Source organism: Microtus pennsylvanicus, chromosome 5 (genome assembly GCF_037038515.1).
Source record: "Microtus pennsylvanicus isolate mMicPen1 chromosome 5, mMicPen1.hap1, whole genome shotgun sequence".
Lineage (NCBI taxonomy): Eukaryota > Metazoa > Chordata > Mammalia > Rodentia > Cricetidae > Microtus > Microtus pennsylvanicus.
The window spans coordinates 42,234,838-42,259,538 of NC_134583.1; the positions used below are offsets into that span (position 1 = coordinate 42,234,838).

General features: G+C 38.2%; 1 protein-coding gene across 6 annotated transcripts in view; it reads left to right on the top strand.

The window, feature by feature from the left end:
- The window catches only part of Fchsd2 (FCH and double SH3 domains 2), a 216,077-nt gene that overhangs the window by 91,577 nt on the left and 99,799 nt on the right, over positions 1 to 24,701 (top strand). For all 6 annotated transcript variants that reach the window (XM_075971610.1, XM_075971605.1, XM_075971607.1 and 3 more), the window contains 3 exons: positions 11,408 to 11,552; positions 16,687 to 16,820; positions 23,509 to 23,563. In XM_075971610.1, the coding sequence (XP_075827725.1) occupies positions 11,408 to 11,552; positions 16,687 to 16,820; positions 23,509 to 23,563 (334 nt within the window). The remainder of the gene's footprint in view (positions 1 to 11,407; positions 11,553 to 16,686; positions 16,821 to 23,508; positions 23,564 to 24,701) is intronic.

The window sequence follows — 24,701 nt, forward strand, 5'->3', positions numbered from 1 at the left end:
ACAATTCCATTTGCTATAGCAACAAACTGCCTTTACCTTTCATCATGACTATCTTCATCTCTGCTGGTGTCCTCCATTCCCTTTGCAATCTTTCTCCCTCCTCTTCTATATAGTTCCTTGAGCTCTGAGGTGGGGGATTTGATGGAACCCTCCCTTTTAGACTCTCTCTCCCATCTACTGCCAAAAAAACCTCTCTGAAGTTAACTAGATAACACACTGATTTGATAATATAGCAGGATATCGTTAGAAATCTGTTTATTGATTTCTTTTTTCAGACTAATAAGTGTTTGGATTTTCCCTAGTTCTCTGGGCTATCTAGTCTCTGGTTCTTGGTTAGCCAAGCAGTATCAAGAATGGGTTCCTTCTTGTGAAGTCACATCAGACATTGGTTGGGTACTCCTACAAGTTATGTGCCACTAGCATATTTTGCAAGCAGGACAGATTGTAGGTCAAAGGTTTTGTGGCTGGGATGGTGTCCACATTTCTTTTTCAGTAGCCTGCAAAGTACCTTCCCTCACCAAGGAGACTAGAATGTAGGAATGAGGGCTCCTGGTCGGTACCAGCATGACAGACATCTCCATCTTCAGTGAATTGTGTGGGTGTTGTCCTTGGCAATGGGGTCCCACTGTCTGATTGTAGAGAGCAACTTTTTGTTTTACCAACAGCCTGGGTTGTTTGGGGATTTCCATAGAACCCCCTTGAGCAACAACTCAATTAACACAATCTAGTCCCACCACTGGAAGCCTTTCTTAGCTACAAGAGATGACCAGTCACTTTCATAGATTCCAGGAAACTACTACTGCACTAGGTTTCTTCACAACCCTCAGGTGCCCCCCATATGCATATGTTTCTCCCTCCACCCTATCTCCACCCCTCACCTGTCCCTAGTTCACCCATAAGACATTTGCCCTTCCCAGGGAGATTCCTGAGTCCCCTCTACACCCTTCTTTGTTACATAATGTCTCTGGGTCTAGTGATTATAGCTTGGTTTTCATTTGCTTAATTGCTAATGATATTTTATAAATGAATACATACCCTATTTATCTGAGTCTGTCTTACCTCACTCAGGATGATTTTTTTCTATTTCTATCCGTTTACCTACAAATTTTATGATGTCATTTTTAAACAATAATCTTCATTTTAAAACAGTAAACTCAGTAAGCTAAGTAACACTCCTTTGTGCAAATGTAATTTAACACCCCACAAATAATATAAAGAACACTCACTCACTCATATTCTTTACTCAGGTGCCCCAGTGGCAACACCCTATACTACCATAACAAGGAAGTAGATACTGATACTGCCTGACAGTATTAAATTCTGCCTAGTTTTCTGATGTTGAGATTGAAGTAGTAGGTATTGTATTGTAGGGACAGGACAGACGCAGATGTCAGGAGACCTTTACATTAATCCAGGCACAAGATGATAGTGGCGTACACCAGATGGGGGCAATGCTGGAGGTCATTAGTGATCAGATTCTGTTCTGTAAGTTCAAGCAAACAAAAATTCCTTGATGAAACATTTGTGAAATGTAAGAGGGAAAAAAAAGAATATTTCAGTGACCATTCACAAAAATAGTTTGCCAGAACTGAGTCTAGGAAAATTAAGTTTGTTCTTGGATGTATTAGGTATACAGTGTTTATAAATATCTAATGTATAATCAATCAATCAGTAGTTGAAGATTAGGGAAGGTGTGTGGAAAGATCTTAAAAGATCAGGAATTGTCAGCATAGTGATGTATTTAAATCATGAGCCTGGATGAACTAATATTGAGAGAAACTGGATAGACTCTGGGACACTGTAGCATTTATTGGGCTGAAGATACCGAGAAACCAACAACAGACGGTGAGAGCAGCTAGCAAGGTGGAGCGAGTCAGCAAGAATGATGTCCTGGGAGCTTGGTGTTTTCACCTTCTTATTAGTGAATGGAAGCAATAAAAACATGTGGGATATGCTACGTGGTTATGTTGCTCGAACTTGAACTTGAGCCAGGCGTTGTGGTGGATCCTTATAATTCCCAACATTATGGGAAGCTGAGGCCAAGGTGTTATGACAAGTTTAAGGATGGGTTGAGCTTATAGTAAAGTTTAGGCCAGCCAGGACTGTAGAATGAGACACTGTCTAAAAACAAAACAAACTGATCTAGAACTTAAACCCAAGTGTTATACTGGTATCTGAATTCTATGTCTTTTAATAAGGACCTCATTGTTTAGGGTATGTTTGCTCCTAGAAATCTAGTAACTTTAAAAAATGTTTTTAGTGAAAAGATCTCTCTTTATAGTACATTTCAAATGACCTACAGTTGTAAACAAAGACTGTGCTTTTATTTCCCAGCCACCCAGACCTGATTAATCACGCAAAAAGTATATGAATTGCAACACTGTTTGGCCAATGGCTCAGACATATTTCTAGCTAGCTGTTATATCATCAATTAACCCATTTCTATTAGTCTATGTATTGCATGTGGTCATGGCATTACCTCATTTTCTACATGTCTTGTTTTCTTGGCAACTGGCTGACGTCTATAGACTGAGCCTTTCCTCTTCCTAGAATTCTCCTAGTCTGGTCACCCACCTGTACTTTCTGTCTGGCTCCTGTCCAGTCAGCGTTTAATTAAATCAATACAAGTGACAAATATTTACAGGGTACAAGAGCATTATCCCACAGCACTTCCCCTTTTTTTCTTTTCAAAACAAGAACTCTGAATCTAATCTCCTTTGTTTAGCTTTTTTCCTGACCATTATCAAAAACAACTTACAACCAACACTAAACAAAGACAAACATCCATAATCCATTTTTTGGGAGTGTGGATGTAGTTTTCTAGGCTACTTCCTGCTGATTGAGAGTGCTGATAATCTTATGGGGGTAACCAAAGAAAATTAAGGATGATGGTCAAGTCCTGACTGGAGTATTCTTTGAGACTAGATCATGTCAGCCAACAGTCTTGAGGCTATTCTGGGTGTAGAACTCAGAGGAAACTGCAATAGAGTCGCTCTGAAACATTAGGTCATCTGGCCATCCCTGCTCCTGTCAGAAATTGTGCATGGGGTTCTTCCTTGATCAAACCTGAATGAATCCACAGCCTCTCATTTCCTGTGGAAACAAAAGCAAAAGTTCTTCTTCGAAGTAATATATCTTTTGACTTAAAATTTGAATCCAGGGCATTTTCAAAATATATAGCTTGGATCAGTCCAGCAGCATTTATAATCAAATGTCTTTTAGCAGCTGTTGCTCCTTCCTCAGCAGTCAAACAATTCAAAGACAACACAATAACATACAGTATCCAGATTCTCTGTATATTTTCCATCTTTACATGGTTTTAATTTTTCTTTTCTTTTTATTTTCAATTGCTGGGTTTTTAAAATTTTTTAATACAATTTTTATTGATATTTATTGAGTTCTACATTTTTCTCTGTTTCCCTCCCTGCCTCTCCCCTCCCCTTTAAACCCTCCCCCAAGGTCTCCATGTTCCCAATTTACTAAGGAGATCTTGTCTTTTTCTACTTTCTACTTCCCATGTAGATTAGATCTATATAAGTCTATCTTAGTGTCCTCATTGTTGTCTAAATTCTCTGGGATTGTGGTTTATAGGCTGGTTTTCTTTGATTTCTGTTTAAAAACCACCTATGAGTGAGTACATGTGATAATTGTCTTTCTGTGTCTGGCTTACCACACTCAAAATAATGTTTCCTAGTTGCATCCATTTTCCTGAAAATTCAAGCTGTAATTTTTTTCTGCTATGTAGTACTCCATTGTGTAAATGTACCACATTTTTCTTATCCATTTTTTGATCGAAGGGCATTTAGGATATTTCCAGATTCTGGCTACGACAAACAAAGCTGCTATACATAGTTGAGCACATGTCCTTGTGGTACAATTGAGCATCCTTTGGATATATACCAAAAAGTGGTATTACTGGGTCTTGAAGAAGGTTGTTTCCTAATATTCTGAGAAATTACCACACTGATATCCAAAGCGGTTGTACCAGCTTGCATTCCTACCAGCAATGCAGAAGTGTTCCCTTTTCCCCATAACCTCTCCAACATAAGATGTCATCAGTGTTTTTGATTTTGGCCATTCTTACAGGTGTAAGATGGAATCTCAGAGTTGTTTTGATTTGTATTTCTCTGATGACTAAGGATGTTGAACATTTCCTTTAGTGTCTTTAAGCCATTTTAAATTCCTGTGTTGAGAGTTCTCTGTTTAGGTCTGTACTCCATTTTTTATTGGATTATTTGTTCTTTTGATGACTGATTTTTTGAGTTCTTTATATATTTTGGAGATCAGACTTCTGTCTGATGTGAGGTTAATGAAGATTGTTTCCCATTCTGTAGGCTATTGTTTTGTCTTGTCGACAATGTTCTTTGCTTTTCAGAAGCTTTTCAGTTTCAGGAGGTCCCATTTATTAATTGTTTCTCTCTGTGTCTGTGCTGCTGGGGTCATATTTAGGAAGTGGTTGCTTGTGCCAGTGAGTTCAAGTGTACTTCCTACTTTTCTTTTTTTTTTTCCTACTTTCTCTTCTATAAGGTTCAGTGTGGCTGGCTTTATGTTGAGGTCTTTGATCCATTTGGACTTGAGTTTTGTGCATGGTGATAGATATGGATCTATTTTCATTCTATATGTTGATATCTAGTTATGTCAGCACCACTTGTTAAATATGCTTTCTTTTTTCCATTTGATATTTTTTGCTTCTTTATCAAAGATCAGGTGTTCAAAGATGTGTAGATTGATATCCGGGTCTTCTATTCAGTTCCATTGGTCCTCTTGTCTGTTCTTATGTCAATACCAGGCTGTTTTCAGTACTGTAGCTCTGTAGTAGAGTTTGAAGCCAGGGATTGTGATGCCTCCAGAAGTTCTTTTATTGCACAAGATTGTTTTGGCTACCCTGGGTGTTTTGCTTTTCCATATGAAGTTGAGTACCATTTTTGCGAAGTATATGAATAATTTTGCTGGGATTTTGATGGGCATTGCGTTGAATCTGTAGATTGCTTTTGGTAAGATTGCCATTTTTACTATATTAATTCTTCCTACCCAAGAGCGTGGAAGATCTTTCCACTTTCTGGTGTCTTCTTCAATTTCTTTCTTCAAAGATTTCAAGTTCTTGTCATACAAGTCTTCCACTTGTTTGGTTAGAGTTACTCAGAGATATTTTATGCTATTTATGGCTATTGTGAAGGGTGTTGATTCTCTGATTTCTTCCCCAGCCCCTTCATCATCTTTGTATAGAAGGGCTACTGATTTTTTTGAGTTAATCTTGTATCCTGCTACATTGGTGAAAGTGTTTATGAGTTGTAGAAGTTCCTTGGTAGAATTTTTGGGTTCACTTATGTAAACTATCATATCATCAGCAAACAGTGAGAGTTTGACTTCTTCTTTTCCAATTTGTATCCCCTTGATCACTCTTTGGTGTTTTATTTCTCTAGCTAGGACCTCAAGAACTATATTGAATAGGTATGCAGAGAGTGGACAACCTTGTTTTGTTCCTGATTTCAGTGGAATCACTGGGAGTTTCTCTCCATTTAGTTTGATGTTGGCTGTTGACTTGCTGTATATTGCCTTAATTATGTTTAGGTATGTTCCTTATATCCCTGCTTTCTCCAAGACCTTTATCGTGAAGGAATGTTGTATTTTGTCAAAAGTTTTTTTCAGCATCTAATAAGATGATCATGGGTTTTTATTTTTCAGCTTATTTATATGGTGGATTATATTGACAGATTTTCGTATGTTGAACCATCCTTGCATCGGTGGGATGAAGCCAACTTGATCATGGTGGATGGTTCTGATGTGTTCTTGGATTCGATTTGCCAGTATTTTATTTAGGGTTTTTTTTTTTTTTATTTTCGAGACAGGGTTTCTCCGTAGCTTTTTGGTTCCAGTCCTGGAACTAGCTCTTGTAGACCAGGCTGGCCTCAAACTCACAGAGATCCACCTGCCTTATTTAGTATTTTTGCATCAATGTTCATGAGTGAGATTGGTCTGTAATTCTCTTTCTTAGTAATGTCTTTCTGTGGTTTGGGTATCAGGGTAATTGTAGCCTCACAAAAAGAGTCTGGCAATGTTCCCTCTGTTTCTATTGTGTGGAATAATTTGAGGAGTATTTGTATTAGTTCCTCTTTGAAAGTTTTGTAGAATTCTGAGCTGAAACCATCTGGTCCTGGGCTTTTTTTTTTGGTTGAGAGACTTTTGATGACTGTTTCTATTTCTTCAGCAGTTATAGGTCTGTTTAATTTGCGTGTCTGGTCTTGATTTAATTTTGGTAAGTGATATTTATCCAGAAAGTTGTCCGTTTCCTTTATGTTTTCCAATTTTGTGGAATACAGGTTTTCAAAATATGACCTGATGATCCTCTGTATTTCCTCCATGTCTGTTATTATGTCTATGTCCCCCTTTTCATTTCTGATTTTGTAAATTTGGATATTCTCTGCCTTTTGGTTAGTTTGGATAAAGGTTTGTCTATTTTGTTGATTTTCTTGAAGAACCAACTCTTTGTCTCATTGATTCTTTGTATTGTTTTCTTTGTTTCTATTTTGTTGATTTCAGCTCTCAATTTGATTATTTCCTGCCATCTAGTTCTCTTAGGTGAGTTTGCTTCTTTTTGTTTTAAAGTTTTCAAATATTCTGTTAATTCATTAGTGTGGAATTTTTCCAGCTTCTTTATGTAGGCTTTTAGTGCTTTGAACTTTCCTCTTAACACTGCTTTCATTGAGTCCCATAAATTTGGATATGTTGTGTGGTTATTTTCATTGAACTTTAGGAAGTCTTCAATTTCCCCCTTTATTTCTTTCTCGACCCATTGATGATTCAGGTGAGCATTGCTGATATCTTCCAATTTTTTGTTTGTTTTTACCTCCATTTCTTTAAGGTAATAACTCATTTGCTCTTTAAGAATTTCAAACATTCTCTTGAGGTTATTTTTTAAATCATTTTCTTCTGGTTAATCCATATTTGGTTGCTCAGGTCTTGCTGTTGTGGGGTCTTTAGGTTTTACTGGTGTTGTGATGCTCTTTGTGGTGTAGCATGTGATCTTACCTTTTCTATTCATCTTTTCCTCTAATAGGTGTGGTTGGGGCTGTCTGAGATTCTGTTGAATAATCTTCTAGGTGCCAGTGAATCCAAAGCTCAGATTGTTATTCCTTGTGGTACAGTCAGTGTCACAGTTCTAGTAACCTTGTTGGTTACTCCTGTTCCTGGAGGTAGCTCATTACTCCTGTGCTTATGTCTACTCCCTTGGAGTTCACTGTTTCAGGCCTACTTTGGCCTAGGTTGCTGGCTTTGATCTGTTTGTGTAAATCCTGGTCTGGATCTCCTCCTGCAGAAGTTCCTGGCTTGGAGTTGGACCTGTTGTCGTGGAGATCACAGTCTCTGGATCTGGTCACTGGCTCAGTCGTGATCTACCATTGTTTTGGTACTGGCTTCTGCTTCTGGTGGAGCTTGTTCTGTCTGTGCTCTAGGTAGCTGGTTCAGTCCCACTCCGGTTCTGGTAGAGATCGCAGACTCTGAGTCAGGTTGTTAGGTCAGTCCTGGTCTGCCATTGTCCCAGGACTGGGTTGGCTCCAAGGACTGGATTTACTCCTCAATTTTTTTGTTTTTTTTGAGACAGGGTTTCTCTGCGTATCATTGGCTGTGTTAGAACTCACTCTGTAGGCCAGGGTGCCCTTGAACTCACAGAAATCTGCCTGCCTCTGCTTACCAAGTACTGGGCTTAATGGTATGTGCCACGGCACCCAAGTACTCTCTTTCTTCTTATTTTTATTTTTTTTATTTTATTTTTTATATTTTTTTTGGTTTTTCGAGACAGGGTTTCTCTGTGGCTTTGGAGCCTGTCCTGGAACTAGCTCTGTAGACCAGGCTGGTCTCGAACTCACAGAGATCCGCCTGCCTCTGCCTCCCGAGTGCTGGGATTAAAGGCGTGCGCCACCATCGCCCGGCTTTTTCTTCTTATTTTTAAAGAACTTTTCTCTATCTGTTTTCTTTTTTCTCCCAAGCCTGTGTGTGTGTGTGTGTGTGTGTGTGTGTGTGTGTGTGTGTGTGTGTATGTGTATTTATATAATTTTTTTTTTTTTGGTTTTTCGAGACAGGGTTTCTCTGTGGCTTTTGGAGCCTGTCCTGGAACTAGCTCTTGTAGACCAGGCTGGTCTCGAACTCACAGAAATCCGCCTGCCTCTGCCTCCCGAATGCTGGGATTAAAGGCGTGCGCCACCATCACCCGGCTCCTGTGTATATTTTTAAACACACTGTAAATTGTTTAGAGGTTTTTGGGTTTTTATGTCTGAATCTGTTTTTACTGTATATCTTTCTTTTTGTGTCCACGTGAGTCTTTAATTTGCTAAGTGATATGGTTAGGATTAAAGTTGCAGCTTTGGCAGCTGGCTCCACCCACCTCCTTGGCTTCCTAGGGTCTAGTTTCATGGCAGAGGTACTGGCAGGAGCTACATTTTTCCCCCAACACTATGGAGTGTCTAGGTCCATAACCACCAAGAAGCATGCCAGGGATGCTCATAAGCACCATTTAAATGTTTGCTGCAAGATTTTTGCTACTAGTGCTGAGTCAGGAATCCTCTCTTAAACAAACAGAGCCACCTGAGAAAATGCTGTTACCAAGCAGTTTTACTTCACAACTCTGTTCTTTTCTCTCTAGAATCCCTTAAAAAAAATCCAAAAACACCTCTCTCTGTCTTTAAATGGAAATTCTTGCCAAACAGTTGCGTGCCATTATGTAGACGGATACTGCACTTCCATTTCCCAACCACCCTGACCCAATTAATCATACAAACTATATTAAATATTACACTCATTAGCCAACGAGTCAGGCATATTCCTAGCTAGCTTTTATGTGTTAAATTAACCCTTTTCTATTTATCTGTGTATCACCATTAGGCTACCAGTACAGTTCTGGCATCTTTTTCCTTCTGCAGCTACATGATGTCTGCCTGACTCCGCCTTCTTTCCTCCTCTATCTCTGCTTGGATTTCCTGCCTTGCTGTATTCTGCCCTGTCAGAGGCCAAAGCAGCTTCTTTAGTAACCAATGGTAATAAAACATACTCATCACATACAGAGGGGAACCCCACATCATACATTCATTCTCACATACTCTCGCAACTTTTCTGTGTGTGCAACACAGTTGTCCACAGGCACATATGCCTGTTTCTTTCATGGAGTTTTCACTGTATAGAAAAAATACTTTTTATATTGTTAAGAAATTTTGTAAAAATACTTGTTTGGGGCTTTGGATTTGTGTGTTTTTGTTTGTTTTGTTTTAAGACAGTGTCTCTCTGTGCAGCCCTGACTCTTCTGTTACTTGAAACTCTAAATCATGTTGGCCTTGTACTCACAGAGGTTTGCCTGCTTTTGCCTCTCTAGTGTTGGAGTTAAAAGTGTGTGCCTCCTTGCCAGGGTTTAAAATATTTGTTGAAGGAAAAATGCTGGAGTCATGAATAGTAGCAGAGATAGGTTGTTTTGGTTGAGCCTCGAGATTGGTGTGGTAGTGATCATGATACTTTCTGTAGGAAGTTAAGTTTAAGATGAAATGTGAATTGTGAATAATAGTAAACTAGGGGAAGGCACTGTACACTAAAGGAAGAGCATAGATCATGGATTTCTGATGTGGGAAGATCATTGGTTAATCAATAAAGAATCTGCTTGGCCTCATAGGTTAGAACATAGGTGAGTGGAGTAAACAGAACAGAATGCTGGGAGGAAGAGGAAGTGAGCTCAGACTCGATAGCTCTCCTCTCTGGGGCAGACACGATGAAGCTCCGACCCAGGATGGACATAGGCTAGAATCTTCCCGGAAAGCGCACCTTGGGGTGCTACACACATTATTAGAAATGGGCTAGTCCAGGTGCGAGAGTTAGCCGAGAAGAGGCTAGATATAATGGGCCAAGCAGTGTTTAAAAGAATACAATTTGTGTGTTGTTATTTCGGGGCATAAGCTAAGCTGGGAGCAGTGTGGCAGGAATGCAACCCGCAGCTCCTTCAACAGATTTCATTCTCCTCCATGACTCTTTTTCTATGCCATAATTTCTCTATTCACTTGCTTTTCATTTTCATTACAATTTAGAAAAATGTTGAAGTATAATTAATTATAACTGTTGAGAATAGTACTGAGTTTTTTTTTCCTCAGTCCTGAGGAAAAATATCAGTTTTTTGACTGTATGATAGTTTGCAGTTTGAGTTCTGTGGATTGTCAGGCAGTGAGGCCATGGAAGACACCAGTTTTGCTGTATTAAGTCCACCCGTGATTTTATGCTTATGTAATAAATTTAATCTTACAAAGAGGTAAGTGGCATATTTTTACCTAAATATGTGCTCCTATTTAAACTAATTGAGTATACTATACAGAGTAATGTCTAAAACTCATTAGTTGGAGATCATAGTTTTATCAAGTTTTTTGTTTGTTGTTTGTTTTGGTTTGATTTTTTTGAGACAGGGTCTTATGTGGGTATGACTGACTAGAACCTTGCCACCTAGGCCAGGCTGACCCTGAACTAGCTTGGGTTTTCTTTTTCTACCTTAGTAGTTATCAGTTTATGTTTTATGTATTGTATAATATTGTCATTGTAGCAGAAAAATTCTTGTAAATATGAGGCAAATTCAGAAAATAAAATTAATCTATCAATCAGTTCAATGTTTCTTATTTAAAAATACCATGTCATTCATTCTTATCAGTTATAAAATATAATAGAAATTCTAGAACTGACTGAAATTTTTGGTAAGTTAGAAAAAATGGTTTCGGTAGGAAAAGTAAATGATCAATAATTCTTTGTCTTTACCAAGAGTTTCTCAGCATAGTATCAGGTGAGGTGTGGGTTTGCTTGGAGCCATCCAGAGCCAGTGCAATGCTGGCAAGACATGTCATAGCAGGGGCAGATGAGATACCACCACTGTCTTCTGTTTTAGACAAAATAGGCATCTCAAGCATACAATGATTTTGTTTTTAATACAGTTTTTCTGACTGAGCAGTTTATATAAGTCAATGTAGTTGAGAAAATATGCTTTAGAAGTATCTAGCCTTTGTCTTTCAGTACTGTCATATTCTTGAGTGATGTAGTTCTTCTCTTAAGTCTGAGCCTTATTCAACTTACCTGTAAAATAGGAAACTGTCCATAATGAAGTAATACAAATTGGTCATAATGTTGAAAGTCCACGTTACTCATTTGTTTTACAGTTTCATTTTGTCTCAGGTTATAATGTTCGTGTTCTTTTTATTCCATTACTAATAATATAATGCCCTACTCATGAGCTTTATAGAAATAGGATATTCAGAGAACATGTGCTAATGTATTATATACAAGACCGCATGAGATAAATTTACAGTAATGAATAGGATAATCCTAGTGACCAAAAATCTAGCCAATTTTTTCTTACTTTCCTTCCTAATACTTTTCTGTCCTTCTTTGAATTTAGGAGTATGTATCCTGTTTGGAAATCTTTTCTTGAGGGAACAATGCAGGTAGCCCAATCTCGGATCAATATATGTGAAAACTATAAAAACTTCATTTCTGAACCTGCAAGGACAGTAAGAAGCTTAAAAGAACAGCAACTAAAACGGGTATTGTTTCTCTTTTCTGTCTTCTTTTATATATAAATTTTAATACTTATAACCAGTAAGATTATGTTATAATTGCATTTAAAACTTAGAACTTTAAAAAAAAGTGTGTTCACAAATGTTCCTGGGTAGCATTTTTAACAGGATTTTTTAACATGTGCCTGTTTTATTTTTCAAAACAGGGTTTCTCTGTGTAGCCCTGGCTGTCCTGGAACTCCCTCTGTAGACCAGGCTGCCTTGAACTCAGAGAGTCATTTGCCTCTGCTTTCCAAGTGCTGAAATTAAAGGCATTATGTGTGTTAAATACTTACATTATCAACCCCACTAAGTCTTGAAAAAGTTTGATTAATCAGTCTTAATTTCAAGTTGGGCCATTTTGGGAAACCTAAAGAAATTAACACATTTTGCCAAATATACTTGTAACTTTAATTTTTAAAAGTCTAGTATAGCTGGGAATGGTGGTCACACCTTTAATCGCAGCACTTAGGAGACACAGGCACATGGATCTTTACGTTTGAGGCTCTCCTGATACACATAATGAGTTCCAGGCCAGCTTGAAAATATTGTAATATAAATCTAGGTTGTCCTTCCACAAAGCCCAACTTCTTGATGCCATTGTGGGAACTCAGGTCTGTTTCCCGGGGATATCAAAGCCTCTCACATTTTCATACTCTGCCTAGTTTAATTTCTCTTTAGCCTAAAATAAAACTGCATTAGGTCCTAGGGAGAAAAAACTAGATATTTAAATTGTGTCCCTTTTTTTGGTAAATTAGGTTACCATGATACCTGATAAAGTTCTTTCTTAGAAATTACTAATACTTCAGAAAATAGGGTGACATTTCAGGAGTCATACAATGTTTGGTTTTAATTTTATTTGGATTTTCAGATATTAAAAGAACCCTCATATTCTATAGGCCAAAAACTATTTCAGTAGTTCAGAGTTAATATTAAATATTTATACATGTGCATACAAATTCTGTATCTTCTAGAATACTCATCTAATATCATTTGTCTAAGAGGATCTGTGACTTATCTTTGCCAAAGATGATCACTTTCAAAGGAAGTATGGTACACAAAGTATACAACCCCTGCCAATGATTTATTTTTATTTTTATTTTTTTTGGATTTTTTTAGACAGAGTCTCTCTATTTAACAGCCCTGACTGTGGCCTCGAACTCACAGAGATCCACCTGCCTCTGCCTCCTAAGTGCTGGGATTAAAGGTCTTGATCATGCACAGCTTTGTCAATGATTTGTAGTTAGAGGAAAACAGAGTGTATGAGTTTGTGTCTGAGGTTTGAGGGGAGGAAGGTATGTGGTTTTGTAGGAGGAGTAGAAGATAGAACAGAGACTTTATTCTGATGTTCTGTCCTGGTTGACAGCATATTTGCCAAATCAGTTACTGGAGTTTCATCTTTTTTCACTACTTTTGATGGCTTTTCTCTTTCTTTATTGGAGTAATCTTAGACCTGAATCTTACCAGCATTCCTGGGCAAGGAGTATTTTATGTGATTGACTTTGTTTTATATTGTAGTAGATGAGGCAATTATGTGCCATCTAGAAAGTTTTCGAACATTACGTACGTAGTGAGGTCCTTGTCAAAGCTTTGGGACTGACAATAACTGACATCTCCTTTAAGCTGCCTTAAGCCCAGAGGAGACCATGTTAGTTTATATATCTAAAATTTCTGGGATATCATATACAGATAGATCCAGGATCTCAAACACTTATATTTAGAATTCACATTAAAAAAATCCACCAGTTTTTTTAGCAATATGTTTCTTTTTTATTTAATAATAGTGTTATTAGTGTGTATGATGTGTGTGAGTAAGTGTGGGTGTGCTTTGTGGAGGTTGGAGGACAACTTTCAGGAGTTTTTACCTGATGAACCACCTCTCTGGCTTGATGGCCTCTTACTTTCTCTTTAAGCAATTCTCACTAGGCTATAGCTAGGCAACTTTAGATTTATCTTCTTTCCTTACCAGAGTTGATTTCCATACTGACTGAATCTTTTAGCTGGCATTTAAATAAATAATTTTTGTTTGTTTGTTTGTTTGTTGAGACAGGGTTTCTCTGTGTAACAGTTTTAGCTCTCCTGGAACTCACTCTGTAAACCATGCTGGCTTTGATCTCAAGGAGATCGGCCTGTCTCTGACTCCAAAGAGCTGGGATTAAAGGCTTGTGCCACCACCTCCTAGCTTTAAATAAATCTTACTGTAGTTTTTTGGGTTTGGAATTTTTGACTCGCTTAAAAAAACAGAATTTAGCCAGGTGGTGGTGCCGCACACCTTTAATCCCAGCACTCGGGAGGCAGAGGCAGGCGGATCTCTGTGAGTTCGAGGCCAGCTTGGTCTATAAGAGCTAGTTCCAGGACAGGCTTTAAAGCTACAGAGAAATCTGTCTCGAAAAACAAAAACAAAAACAAAACAACAACAACAAAAAAAAGATCTTATGTTTCTGTTACAATTTTTTATGTTTTTCTTTTATTCTGTTTTATTCTTTAAATATTTCTTTCCTTTTTCGTTTGTAGTACTACGGGTTGTGTCTACTAGGAAAGCTTTCTACTATTGAGCCTTAAGCCATATCTTGACCTTTTATTTTATCATGTTAAACACATTAATCATAATTCTACTATATGAGTCATACTGGTCACTTTATTATTGGACATCTTGTCTTGGTTTCCATCATGTGGGTCCCAGGAAATCAAACTCAGTAATTTGGGCCTACTGTATACTGGATACAATGGATAAAAAAACTTTGAAGGTTCTGGGACATCTCTGCCAAAGAGAATAGAGTTTGACAAGCTGGCAGATTTCTAGCCCTAATCCCATTGGGGCCTTTTGTGATATTTTGTTTGTGTTTTAACGAATGAAGCTTGCCTGAAGATCAGAGTGCAGAGCTAAACCACTAGAGGCCAGGTAGTGGTGGCCCACACCTTTAATTCCAGGGCTTGGGAGACAGAGGCAGAGGGGTCTTTGTTAGTTCAAGGCCATCCTGGGTTACTTGAGATTGACTCTGTCTAAAAGAGAAACAGAGCTCATACAAAGGTGATCTCCACACTTGGGATCCCTCGCCTTTAATCCCAGCACTAGGGTGGTGGAGACAGAAGTGATATGGCTTGGCGGAGGGAGAAATACAGGATGGGAGGAGATGGGATCCCAGTGCAATCTGAAGAACAGTCTAAAGCAGTCAGTCTGAAGATGTCGGCAGTCTGAGGTGCAGTCTAAGGAGGCGGACTGAGAAGGCTGTCTGAGGACGGGGTCTGAAGACAGGATCGCCTCTTTGGTCTGAGCATTGATAGAAGTAAGAATTCTAGTGACTGGACACTCTGCTTCTCTGATCCTTTCACCCCCAAATAGCCGATTCCCAAGTTTTTATTAAGAATAATTAGAATTCGTGCTACAGGGGTCTGGTTTGGGTCATTCTCAGGCTTGGTTTATTGTACTTTCTCCTGTGGACTTAACTGAAACTGTGGGATACTTACCCACTGTCTCTGCTGACAAGACTTGTCCTCACAGAGCATGTGGCTGCTCTGACCCTCTGATCTCTGCTGAACACTTGGCCCCTCAGCTACTGTTTACTAGATTTACTGACGTTTCATCTCCCCCACATGCTTTTTAGAAGCCAGCTAATGACTCAGGAAAATTGTATTCAGTTTTGTTTGTTTGTTTTTTACTTTCTTCGTAGAGCTTTGTTTTATAAGTTGCTGCTTTTTTGGCAAGCTTTTTCTACAGAGTAGAAGACTAATACCAATTTATGTTTATAGCCTTTTTAAAACTTTGAAATGTATACTATATGTGTGGGGGTTATATATATACATACACGTGTGTGTATGTGTGTATTGAAATCTATTCTCTCCTTCCATCATGTGGGTCCCAGGAATCAAACTCAGGTTATCAGCTAGGCTTACCCACAGAACTACCTCACCAGCCCTAATTGTAGTCTTTGTGCCATGACTCAGTAACTGCTGTAAGTGGAGAGAAAAGCCAGGTGGAAAGCTCTCCTGGGTATGCATCCTTTCTCCCAGGTCTCCCAGTCGCATGGTCTATGTGTGCCGTAACCACTTACCTGACTGGGGAGGTTACCTGACTGATCCAATAGTAGTTGAAAGCTTTTAGCTATTCTTCTATTTCCTTACCTATATTTTTCTCTTTATAATAAAATATACTTACCATCCTTGAAATAATTATAAAAGTAGCTCAGTAAAATATATGCTTAGTTTGGATTCCTCTGGCACCACACAGACACACATAAAGAATCAATATAAAGAATCAATTTTTTTTAGCATCTTTGAGTTTACAAACTGCTACCATATCTAATATAGTTGCAATTGATTTTCATATTATCATGAATAGGAGTATATTGTATTTTATAAATGTTAAAATTGAAGCCAAAATATTTAACAGATTTAGATAGTAAGTAGCAAAACAGTAATGTGAATATGCTCTTTGTTAAATTCTGACTTGATATAATTTATAAAAACATTTCGAGTCTAATATTTAAACAGATTTATAGAAAAATATTTACAAGACCTTTACATAGTATATTTCATTCTTTTAGTCATGTTTGTGTGTGTCAGGATGTGCGCTGTGTGCAGCAGGTGCCTGCAGAGGCCTCAACAGGGTGTTAGAGTCCTTGGAGCTGGAGTTACAGTTCTGAGCTGTGCAGTTCAGGTTCTGGAAATCAGACTAGGGTCCTGTACAAAAGTAGTACATGTTTCTCCATAACCCCATAGTGGATTTCATAGGTATCTTAACTCCTTTAATCCTAACACTTAAAGTAGACTTGATTAAGATTATGAAAAATACAGTTACTTTATTTTTTTGATTTTATTGTCAAGATGTTTGCAACAACTTGAGTCTTTTTATAGTTGCTTTTCCTAACTTAATGTCAGCAACAGCATTGTGGTTATTTCCAAAGAATGATGGATAGGCAAACTATGACACTGTTTGGTACAGTACTTGAGATGGAAGTACTAGCTGTTCTCCAGATTTTAATTTGCCACTCAAGGACAATAAATTGCTGACTTTTCTCCCGAGTTTCCAACCTGAAGGCTTGTTACGCAGTCTTTAGGATGAACTCATTTTCTGTAAGCCTGAAAACTAAACTTTTAATAATTGCATTTTTGCATTTTACAGTGTGTGGACCAGTTGACAAAAATCCAAACAGAATTACAAGAAACTGTGAAAGATTTAGCAAAAGGTAAAAAGAAGTACTTTGAGACTGAACAGATGGCTCATGCAGTAAGAGAGAAAGCTGACATCGAAGCAAAGTAAGTATTTTAGCATTTCTAAGAGAACAGATGCAAGCAAATGATATCTTTACCAATGCTTTGTTCTCTCTTAATAGAAGGTCATACTTACTTTTAGTTGTGCTGGATTTGTTTGACCTCCATGTATTTTATGCAGTAGATGACTTTTTTTTTTGTATTAGCTAGTTTTATCTATTTTAATATGGCAAAAGAGAGGTATTTGATAATTAAATTGAGTTTTAAAAAGGAAAGAAAATAAACATTATGTTTACATACTTCAGAACTTACTGACAGTTTAACGTTGCTGTCAGTCAGTGTTTAAGAGCCCAGTGTTAATCATGCTGGCCATAATTGTTGAAAACTTCTGTAAATCTCATGTATCATTGAAGGATCATGGTACATCAAGTAAGGCTGGACCCATGTAAAAGCTTTTCTGAAGCACTGGAGTTTCTTTCCCCTCTTTATTTGAAATTTAGTATATGTACATTTTCATCTGTGCTTTAGCAGTTGGTTAATATCAACTTCAGGTGTATGCATTATAGTTCTTTATTTTGACAATAGTAGGAAATGAAGGCACTACACTTAGTTATAAGATATATAAATCACACAAAATAGAGATTTCCTAAGACCGCTTGATAGCATCTATGCTTGGAAGAGCAAATTTCACATCAAGCCAAGAAGTACTTTAGTTTGTAGTCTAACTCAGGTGGTGGCGGTGTCATTTTCCCATTGGCTGATGTCCATCCTTACAATCTTGTTCAGGTGACTGAATAAAAATTGGTGCACAGGAAATGAAGGAAAGCAGAAAGGGGTCACTGCTCCAGCCCTCTAAATTCCTAGGATAGAGCAGTGGGGCTTTGTATAAGGAGAAATTTTACTGGGTGGGGAGAATTAAAATATTGGCATAACAAGGTGGGAGATATAAAAAAGATTTGAAAAGTTTTAGAGTTTCTGTCGGGCGGGGGAAGAGAAAAAACCCTCATATTTGATATTTCTTACATTGGTGAAAAAAAAACCACCACCACCTGTGCTTCAGAGCTGGATTCTGAAAACTTCTGTGAACAAAAAAGCCAAGACTTGTGTTCATAGTGCTTGCTTGCATAAAATCTGAATTCCATGGCTTAAAGTCAGACAGCCTATTGTACTCTTCTTGTACATCGTGGCACAGGAGATATTTCTCTAGCATTTTTATATGCAAGAAATTTTTGGGCTGGAAAGATGGCTCAGAGGTTAAGAGCATTGCCTGCTCTTCCAAAGGTCCAGAGTTCAATTCCCAGCAACCACATGGTGGCTCACAACCATCTGTAATGATGTATGGTGCCCTCTTCTGGCCTGCAGGAATACAAGCAGACAGAATACTGTATACATAATAAATAAATAATTTTTTTTAAAAAAAGAAACTTTAGACGTGTATTTTTATTAATTTTCTAGAATTTTATATATTTGTACAATGTATTTTTATTGTATTCATTCCCTCATTTCCTCCTAATTTTTTCCACATCCATGTCAACCTCCTATCCCTTCACAACTTCATGTCCTATTTGCTGTTAATCACCCACAGAGTACAGTGCACTGCCAGTATACTCATGGGTGTTGGGCTGTTTACTGGAGTGTCACCAATTACCAGGGGGCATACTCAAAAAACCTGACTTTCCCTTCCCAGAAGCTCATCAGCTAGATGTTGGGGCTCTTGAGCCTCTTCCCCCTCTACACTAGAATTTTTACTTGATCTTGTCTTACATGGACAACCACAGCTTCTCTGAGTTCATGAGTGCAGATGCCCTACCGTGTTCAAAAGACAGCTGTTTCACTCCAGTACTCTATCTGCAAGAAATTTTTTTTTTACTTCAGTGTTCTGATCCCCATTGTTTATTATTATTATTTATTTATATATTGAAGATTTCTGTCTCCTCCCCGCCACCGCCACCCATTTCCTTCCCCCTCCCCCAATCAACTCCCCCTCTCTCATCAGCGGGAAGAGCAGTCAGTGTTCCCTGCCTGTGGGGAGTCCAAGGACCTCTCACCTCCTTCCAGGTCTAGTAAGGTGAGCATCCAAACAGCCTAGGCTCCCACAAAGCCAGTACGTGCAGTAGGATCGAAACCCAGTGCCATTGTTCTTGACTTCTCAGCAGTCCTCATTGTCCACCATGCTCAGCGAGTCTGGTTTTATCCCATGCTTTTTCAGACCCAGTCCAGCTGGCCTTGGTGAGTTCCCGATAGAACATCCCCATTGTCTCAATGTGTGGGTGCACCCCTCATGGTCCTGAGTTCCATGCTCGTACTCTCTCTCCTTCTGCTCCTGATTTGGACCTTGGGATTTCAGTCCTGTGCTCCAATGTGGGTCTCTGTCTCTGTCTCCTTTCATCGCCTGATGAAGGTTAATATCCAGGAGGATGCCTATATGTTTTTCTTTGGGTTCACCTTCTTATTTAGCTTCTCTAAGATCACGACTTATAGGCTCAATGTCCTTTATTTATGGCTAGAAACCAATTATGAGTGAGTACATCCCATGTTCCTCTTTTTGGGTCTGGCTTACCTCACTCAGGATAGTGTTTTCTATTTCCATCCATTTGCATGCAAAATTCAAGAAGTCATTGTTTTTTACTGCTGAGTAGTACTCTAATATGTATATATTCCATACTTTCTTCATCCATTCTTCCGTTGAAGGGCATCTAGGTTGTTTCCAGGTTCTGGCTATTACAAACAATGCTGCTATGAACATAGTAGAGCATATACTTTTGTTGTATGATAGGGCATCTCTTGGGTATATTCCCAAGAGTGATATTGAGGGGTTCAGGGGTAGGTTGATCCCGAATTTCCTGAGAAACCGCCACAGTGCTTTCCAAAGTGGTTGCACAAGTTTGCATTCCCACCAGCAATGGATGAGTGTACCCCTTACTCCACAACCTCTCCAGCAAAGGCTATCATTGGTATTTTTTATTTTAGCCATTCTGACAGGTATAAGATGGTATCTTAAAGTTGTCTTGATTTATCTGCAAGAAATTTAAACAACTTCATTTCATAAAAAATTGGTAGGTGCCTAAAATTTAATTTAGCTCAAAATGATGGGAAATGAATGCTCAACACATTTTTAATCCTACAGGGAACATTTAACATTTCCCTAATCACATTTCTTGGTTTATTGCTCTATTTTTTTTTAGTATATAATTATTTTATGTAGTTCACTAAGTTCATCTTCTCTCTAAGACCTAAAATGTTTTTTTATTTAATTTACTACTATTACTATTATTAAATATTAATTATTATTATAATTATCATCATCATCTGTGTGAACGTAAGACAGTAAGATTACAAATAGTTGTCAGCTGTCATGTGGTTACTGAGAACTGAATCCAGATTGTTTCCAAGAACAAGTGCTCTTAACTGCTAAGCCATCTCTCTAGTCTTGACCTGAAACTTTTAAATTGGGAAAATCTCCTCAGCCTTTGTGGGCTTTATGAACTTATTCTTTAAACTTTTCAGAATCTAGGCCTGAGAATTCTTAGATTGTAGAGCTTATGTAAATACCTTGGGTAGCCATGATGCCAAGGGTGAAAATGAAACATGGACTGGTCCCTGAGAGGTCTAGCTCACCTCCTGGTAGAGCCTAGGTGACAGCTGCGCAGCCAGAGCTGCCTTCATGGCTCCAATGCAAAGCAAGACATTTTAGGTCAGTATGTAATTTCTCTAGCTATTAATTTAACTAAAAAGTATTCCAGTTCTTTTATTCATTCACTCAGTGCTCATTGAATTAGTTTATTTGGGGTATTATGAGTATAGAGATCAGTACAATAAAGTAAGCTTTGTGCCCTCAACTGTGGAATCTAGAATAAGAGCTTTTATTTAAACATAATTTTTTGATTTGTTCATTAACAGTAAACTCAAAAGAAGAAATGCCTAAAACACTCATTTAGTAACTATTTATAGAAATAATATGAAAACACTAACGAAAGTTTAAAAGATGAAGATTAATTTTTTGTAATAAGAGAAGCCTTTATATAAATAGTGATGTTTGAGCTTAGTATAATTTTCACCCTTTGCATGGCTTAAATCACCAGCAGGAGAACTCCCACCCTTTTTAAAACAAACAAATAATGGAGAAGGGTTAGGGAGAGGGCATGTTTGTCCCTGGATGTCTTCTCTCCTTAGAATGGGTTTTTGATCTACTGCACGTACTGGCTTTGTGGGAGCCTAGGCAGTTTGGATGCTCACCTTACTAGACCTGGATGGAGGTGGGTAGTCCTTGGACCTCCCACAGGGCAGGGAACCCTGATAGCTCTTTGGGCTGACAACGGAGGGGGACTTAATTGGGGGAGGGGAGGGAAATGGGAGGCGGTGGCAGGGAAGAGACAGAAATCTTTAATAAATAAATAAATAACTGGGGGAAAAGAAAAGTCAAACTATACAAAATCTTAAAAAAAAAAAAAGAATTAAGAGTCTGCCTTTGCTCCTCTTCAGAGACTGACTGCTTTGTTTTCCAATCCCAAGTGGTCTGACTGTACTTAATATTAAGGTATAACTTCCAGCACATGTGTTGAATTCTTCCTTGGCAATCACCATAACACTGCAGTCAAGACAAACTTTGCAAGTTCAGAAAAATCACTGGTGGCAATCTTACCAAAAGCCCTTAACAGATTCAAAGCAAAGCCCAGCAAAATTCTTCAAAGACCTTGAAAGAATGGTACTCAACTTCATATGGAAAAGCAAAAAACCCAGGATAGCCAAAACAATCCTGTACAATAAAAGAACTTCTGGAGGCATCACAGTCCCTGACTTCAAACTCTACTACAGAGCTATAGCACTGAAAATAGAACATAAGAACAGACAGGAGGACCAATGGAACCGAATAGAAGACCCAGATACCAATCCACACATCTTCAAGCACCTGATTTTTGACAAAGAAGCAAAAAAATATCAAATGGGAAAAAAAGCATATTTAACAAGTGGTGCTAACATAACTGAATATCAACATATAGAAGAATAAAAACAGATCCAGATCCATATCTATCACCATGCACAAAACTCAAGTCAAATGGATCAAAGACCTTAACATAAAGCCAGCCACACTGAACCTTATAGAAGAGAAAGTGGGAAGTACACTTGAACGTGTTGGCACTGGAGACCACTTCCTAAATATGACCCCAGCAGCACAGACACAGAGAGAAACAGTTAATTAATGGGACCTCCTGAAACTGAAAAGCTTCTGAAAAGCAAAGAACATTGTCAACAAGACAAAATGACAGCCTACAGAATAGGAAAAGATCTTCATTAACCCCACATCAGACAGAGGTCAGATCTCCAAAATATATAAAGAACTCAAAAAAAAATCAGTCATCAAAAGAACAAATAATCCAATAAAAAAAAATGGAGTAGAGACCTAAACAGAGAACTCTCAACAGAGGAATCTAAAATGGCTTAAAGACACTTAAGGAAATGTTCAACATCCTTAGTCATCAGAGAAACGCAAATCAAAACAACTCTGAGATTCCATCTTATACCTGTAAGGATGGCCAAGATGATGACAACTTATGCTGGAGAGGTTGTGGGGAAAAGGGAACACTTCTGCATTGTTGGTGGGAATACAAGCTGGTACAACCCCTTTGGATGGCAGTGTGGCGATTTCTCAGAAAATTAGGAAAGGACCTTCCTCAAGACCCAGTAATACCACTTTTCGGTATATATCCAAAGGATGCTCAATCGTGCCACAAGGACATGTGCTCAACTATGTTCATAGCAGCAATGTTTGTCATAGCCAGAACCTGGAAACAACCTAAATGCCCCTCAGCCGAAGAATGGATAAGGAAAATGTGGTACATTTACACAGTGGAGTACTACACAGCAGAAAAAAAATAACGACGTCATAAAATTTGCAAGCAAATGGATGGAACTAAAAAACATCATTTTGAGTAAGGTGACCCATACCCAGAAAGATAATTGTCATATGTAGTCACTCATAAGTGGTTTTTAAACATAAAGCAAAGAAAACCAGCTCACAAATCACAATCCCACAGAACCTAGAAAACAATGAGGACCCTAAAACAGACATACATGGACCTAATCTACATGGAAAGTAGAAAAAGACAAGATCTCCTGAGTAAATTGGGAGCATGGGACCTTAGGAGAGGGTTGAAGGGGAGGTGAAACGCAGGGAAGGGAGGAGAGAAAAGTGTAGCGCTCAATAAAAATCAATTTAAAAAAAAAGAAAAATCACTGGTCATGGGAGTCTTACTTATTCACTTAGCATTTGACTTTTGACTTTTTTCTATGTAGTTATCTCTAGTCTTAAAATAAATGAGCATATATATACATATATATTTAAAATGCAAACATATTTTTACTACTAATGGTTATGGTTTCTTTCACAAAATTAAGGGTACCAGTACTGAGTGGAACATGATTCATTGAAGAATCAGAATCACACAGGGCAGAGTCATTTCAGAATTCCTTTAGAAGTGAAGGGGAACACAGGTTGGCAAGCAAACGTGAATGATTTATTGGGGACGGGGGTGTCCCAGAGCCTACGGAGCCTTCTGGTCTGCTCCAGCTTGTTAACCGATGGAGGCAAATAAGTGTTACTCTTAGTTCCTACTTCTAACTTAGTTCTAGAACGGTATCTTTAAAAAAAATTATTTTAAATTAAGTAGTTATAAGTTAATCTCACTGTAGAGTCTATAATGTTTTTAAATATGCCTTTCTATTTTTATCATAGGTCTAAACTTAGTCTTTTTCAATCAAGAGTCAGTTTACAGAAAGCAAGTGTGAAGGTGAGTTTTCTTTTGTTTTTGATTTTCAGGACAGGGGTTCTTTGTGTGGCAACCATGGCTTTCCTGGAACTCTCTTTACAGACCATGCTGGCCTTGAAATATGCCTGCCTCTGCCTCCTGGAGTGCTGGGGTTAAAGGCGCCACTATGCCTGGCTGAAGGTGAGTATTTGAATAGTATACATCAAAAATGGGAAGCCTCTTGGCTTTTAAAATAAACAGTTGAATCTATCAGTAGTGGAGGTAGGTTATTTCTACCCTGGAAAAGCATTTTAAGGTCAGTAACTCAACCATGAACTCTCTCTCCCAATACTTGGAATTTTCCACATAGCTGTTGACACTTTGGGCACAACTTGCTTTTCCTTGTCAGTTAGTTTAGAGATATAGTACAAGAACTTCAGGCAGTGCTCAGGATCTTTCTCTCAGACAGCAGGCCTGCTGGACCAAATGGAAGCAGGTGTTCATATGGGCCTGCAGATTGAATACCTAAAGGTCAGCTGCTGAGGTGACCATCTTGTGAGGCTCCCAGCAGAAGGCAGTTTTTCTGGCACATTAGGCATAGTTTTTGGATAGTGAGTTAGTTTAGCAGGTAAGGCATCTTCAGCCAAGCCCGATGACCTGAGTTCAATTTCCAGATCCTACAAAATGGAAGGAGAGAACTTACTTCCTGTGTGTTGTGTGTTATCCTCTGACAAGCATGCATAGTATGTGTGCATATATTGCCAACAAATAAAAAAATGTTACAAAAAATCTAAATAGTTCTTAAAAACTATTTTCTAACTCTACTAGGTTTACCAGTGCTTTGGAAGGTAATGTATCTGATTTCAAACCTATTTATTTTCATACCTCAATAAAATGAACAAAATATTTTGAGTTTCTCCATAAAGCTTGAGAAGTATATTAAATATAATTAAGGTACTATAAAACTGTATAGTGTTTTCTAGACATGAATGTGTACCCGTGTCTGAACAAGACCTGCACATAATAATACCAGCATAGACAAGGGAAATCTCACGTGATCTCACTCTTACATAAAAAGCAATAGGTCTTCAGTAGCTGCTAAGACAGGGAGAATTCATTTCTTCCAGGGACAAACTTCTGTATAAGTTGCACAATCTCAAGTGATCATCCTGGATCCAGA